Genomic DNA, 4,137 nt, shown 5'->3' on the forward strand with positions numbered 1-4,137 from the left:
ACATGGCAAGGATAACACTTAGGGTAAGTCTCAGTCTAGATCTCAGGTCCCTCACTTACTCTACACTGATATTGAGAAATGACTGTTTCCAGATCTCTGTGTGACTTTATGAGTTGAGAGCCCCTAATGGGGTGTTGGTGGCCCAGTAAAGAATTCTTTCTGAGACTGTCATGTCTTTAAATTATTCAGACGGTACAGACCAGCGATGAAAATTAAGTCTGTTCAATCATTCCATAAAGTGCCATTAGCTTTCAGAAGATCATAGGGATGATGATGGCTTATATTTATGTTTGTTTCTTTTGTGGTGAAGAAAACAAATAGCTGTCCTATATCTAATGCCTATCTTGTGCACTCAGGTTCTCTTCTGAAAACAAAGCATAAATCTCTTTTGGGGGAAACCTTAGACATTAACAATCTCTAGGGTTTCTTGAAAATATTTTCCCTGAGTTCTTTTCTGTGGTGGCTTTATAAGAAGTAGAGAGATATAGAGAAACTATAAGAAGTAGATAGATATAGAGAAACCTAACTACTGTCTTTGAGGTCAGTCTGTACCCAGGATGAGTTGAACAAGCATTTGAGTCCTAATAAGGAATCTGATGTGGAAGGAGCCATCTGCAGTAGAAGCATCTAGTATATAATAGGTAGGAGGATAACTACAATAGCTCTCACATTTCTTCTTTCTACACATAAGCACCCTTGGAGTTAAGACCTGCATGTGTACTACAGAGAGGTTGTTGGAATCCTTACAAACTGCTAACTAATTAGAGTTGATCTAATCTTACAAGAAGATTTTGGCCAGAACCTGAAACAAGGTACTAAGTAGAACTTATTAGTACAATGCTTGTGTTTACACCTTTGTGTTCACACCTCCCTTAAAGCTCTTTGGGTCAGAAAGCACTATGGGAGAAAACCCATAATCCCTCTCTCTCGTATCCCACAATTCCTCCCTCTTGTATAAAAGAAACAGACAGAGGCTCTCGATCAGATTTCACCGGAATGAGCTGGCTGGAGGCTGAAGAAAGCAGAGGCAGAGGCTGAAGGACAAAACCTTTGGATTTGGTGACATTCGGAGGGAGCTCTTGGAACCAAGCAGAGAGATAGCCTACAGACCTCTAAGCTAACTGGGCTATATTGGAGATAATAAAAGATCTGAACTTTTATCACCTGGCTGCGTTTTGAGAACAAGATCACCTCAATTTGATGCCCAACGTGGGGCAAGAGGGGAGTCTGGGCGGCGGCATCTGGCACGGGAGCCGGGGTGCCACCATGGTCAAGAAGCGGAAAGGCCGTGTTGTGATCGTCTGGGACACGGAGGACAGCGGCAGTGACGAGAACCTAGATCAGGAGCTCTTGTCCCTAGCCAAACGGAAACGTAGTGACTCCGAGGAGAAGGAGCAACCTGTTAGTCAGCCTGCAGCTTCTTCGGACTCTGAAACATCAGACAGTGATGATGAGTGGACAGTTGGAGGCTCAAAAAATAAGGAAAAAGGAAAAACTGGGAAGATAGAGAAGAAGGGAACCATGAAAAAACAGACAAACAAAGCTGCTTCCTCAGGTAGCTCTGACAAAGACAGCTCAGCTGAGAGTTCAGCCCCTGAAGAAGGTGAAGTATCTGACTCCGACAGTAACAGTTCCTCCTCCAGCTCAGATTCAGATTCTTCTTCTGAGGATGAGGAATTCCATGATGAATATGGAGAAGACCTCATGGGAGATGAAGAAGATAGGGCCCGTTTACAACAAATGACAGAGAAGGAGAGGGAACAGGAATTGTTTAACAGGATAGAAAAGAGAGAGGTGCTGAAGAGAAGGTTTGAAATTAAGAAGAAATTAAAAACGGCCAAGAAGAAAGAAAAGAAAGAAAAAAAGAAAAAACAAGAAAAAGAACAAGAGAAGAAAAAACTTACACAAATTCAAGAGTCCCAGGTCATGTCCCATAATAAGGAGCGGCGTTCCAAGCGGGATGAAAAATTAGACAAAAAATCTCAGGCCATGGAAGAACTAAAAGCAGAGAGAGAAAAATGGAAGAATAGAACAGCTGAGCTGCTTGCCAAAAAACAACCATTAAAAACAAGTGAAGTTTACTCTGACGATGAAGAGGAAGAGGAGGACGATAAGTCCAGTGAGAAGACAGATCGTTCATCTAGGACGACATCATCTGATGAAGAGGAAGAAAAGGAAGAGGTTCCTCCAAAATCACAGCCAGTTTCTCTGCCTGAAGAGTTGAACCGAGTGCGGTTATCTCGGCACAAGCTGGAACGGTGGTGTCACATGCCTTTCTTTGCTAAGACAGTTACAGGATGTTTTGTACGAATTGGCATCGGGAACCACAACAGTAAACCTATCTATCGGGTTGCTGAAATCACTGGTGTGGTGGAAACAGCCAAGGTTTATCAGTTGGGTGGCACTAGGACAAATAAAGGATTGCAGTTGAGGCATGGCAATGACCAGCGAGTATTCCGCTTGGAGTTTGTCTCAAACCAAGAGTTCACAGAAAGTGAATTTATGAAATGGAAAGAAGCGATGTTTTCTGCTGGCATGCAGCTACCTACCTTGGATGAAATCAACAAGAAGGAAGTATCCATTAAAGAAGCTTTGAATTATAAATTCAATGATCAGGATATTGAAGAGATTGTAAAAGAAAAAGAGAGATTCAGAAAAGCTCCCCCCAACTATGCCATGAAAAAAACGCAGCTTCTGAAGGAGAAGGCCATGGCAGAAGATTTGGGAGACCAAGACAAGGCTAAACAAATCCAACATCAACTGAATGAGTTGGAGGAAAGGGCAGAGGCCCTAGATCGGCAACGAACAAAGAATATTTCTGCCATCAGTTACATCAACCAACGAAATCGGGAATGGAACATAGTTGAGTCTGAGAAAGCCCTTGTGGCTGAAAGTCACAACATGAAAAATCAACAGAGGGACCCCTTCACTAGGCGGCAGTGCAAACCAACTCTTGTCTCCAATTCCAGAGACCCTGCTGTTCAAGCGGCCATCCTTGCTCAGCTGAATGCAAAATATGGCTCTGGGGCATTACCAGATGCTCCAAAGGAGATGAACAAGGGTCAAGGAAAGGACAAAGACATCAACTCTAAGTCAGCCAGTGACCTCTCAGAGGACCTGTTCAAAGTGCATGATTTTGATGTGAAGATCGACTTGCAAGTTCCCAGTTCAGAATCAAAGACACTGGCCATCACCTCAAAGGCTCCCCCAGCCAAGGATGGTGCTCCAAGAAGGTCTCTGAATTTAGAAGATTATAAGAAACGACGAGGACTTATTTGAGCAAGCCCAGCCTGCTGCTTCGGACCCTGCATGCACCATGGTGATGTTCCTCTTCTCCTCTTCTCCCTTGGTTTGCCCTCTTTGGGAGCAGCAGGGGTGCTGGGAAGAAACTCTTTAAACTGCCCGTCATCTGTAACATAAAACCATTTACTGTATAGATCTCCCTCATCCGGCAACTCTCCCTCCCCTCCTGCTGCCCCACACCTGTGTGGAGTCTAGCTCTCTTGGGTTTTATCCATGTCTTATTTCAGTTTGCATTTTGCTTTTTTTTATTTTGTCATCACCACAGTTGGTTGGACCACTCTGCCTGTGTTTAGTATTATGGCAGAGTCAGGCTTCCTGCCACAGCCTGTGGGGGCGGCAGCAGCCCCGGGCAAGCTTCTCGCTGCACCACCTTGGGCATGGCCCTCAGCTTCAGCACCTGGCCTGTGCTGGCAGGGATGGGAACTGGTCACCTGCAGTCTTCCTGCTCTCCTCTCCATCTTTCTTCTCTTTCTCCACCTCTGCAGAAGGGAGTTTTTGAAAACTGGTTTAGTTTCCAAAAAGTGTACATTTTAAGAGGGAGGTGTCCCTCTTGGCAAGGGACTTCTAGAGAAATTCGTCGATGTTTTCAGTGCGGAAAAGTTGGACATTTGAGAGCTCATTATAGATATGGAGATAGAGTGAGAAGATGGGGTGAGAGAAAACCCCAAACCCCATGTCCAAAATATAACCAAGGCTTTCACTGGGCCTCTGAATGTAGGATGACCCAGAGAAATGAGAGGCAGGATTCAACTCCAAAGTATCAATCAAAGGACAGGTGGGGCATGATAGCAGCTGAAGTTACACCCAGAGAGACTTTAGAAATTCAGAGCTCTG

At 44.5% G+C, this 4,137-nt stretch overlaps 1 protein-coding gene across 1 annotated transcript; it reads left to right on the forward strand.

Moving 5' to 3' along the window:
- The first annotated feature begins 1,200 nt into the window (after window positions 1-1,200).
- Window positions 1,201-3,642, forward strand: LOC127561662 (RNA polymerase-associated protein RTF1 homolog). The gene has a single exon (XM_051996841.1). The coding sequence runs from the start codon at window positions 1,201-1,203 to the stop codon at window positions 3,277-3,279; it is 2,079 nt and encodes a 692-aa protein (XP_051852801.1). The 3' UTR covers window positions 3,280-3,642.
- Window positions 3,643-4,137: the final 495 nt, after the last annotated feature.

The sequence above is a fragment of the Antechinus flavipes genome, chromosome 4, assembly GCF_016432865.1.
Source record: "Antechinus flavipes isolate AdamAnt ecotype Samford, QLD, Australia chromosome 4, AdamAnt_v2, whole genome shotgun sequence".
NCBI classification, from domain to species: domain Eukaryota; kingdom Metazoa; phylum Chordata; class Mammalia; order Dasyuromorphia; family Dasyuridae; genus Antechinus; species Antechinus flavipes.

Coding starts and splice junctions, on each gene's coding strand:
- LOC127561662 (XM_051996841.1), top strand. CDS start 1,201: ATGCCCAACGTGGGGCAAGAGGGGAGTCTGGGCGGCGGCATCTGGCAC.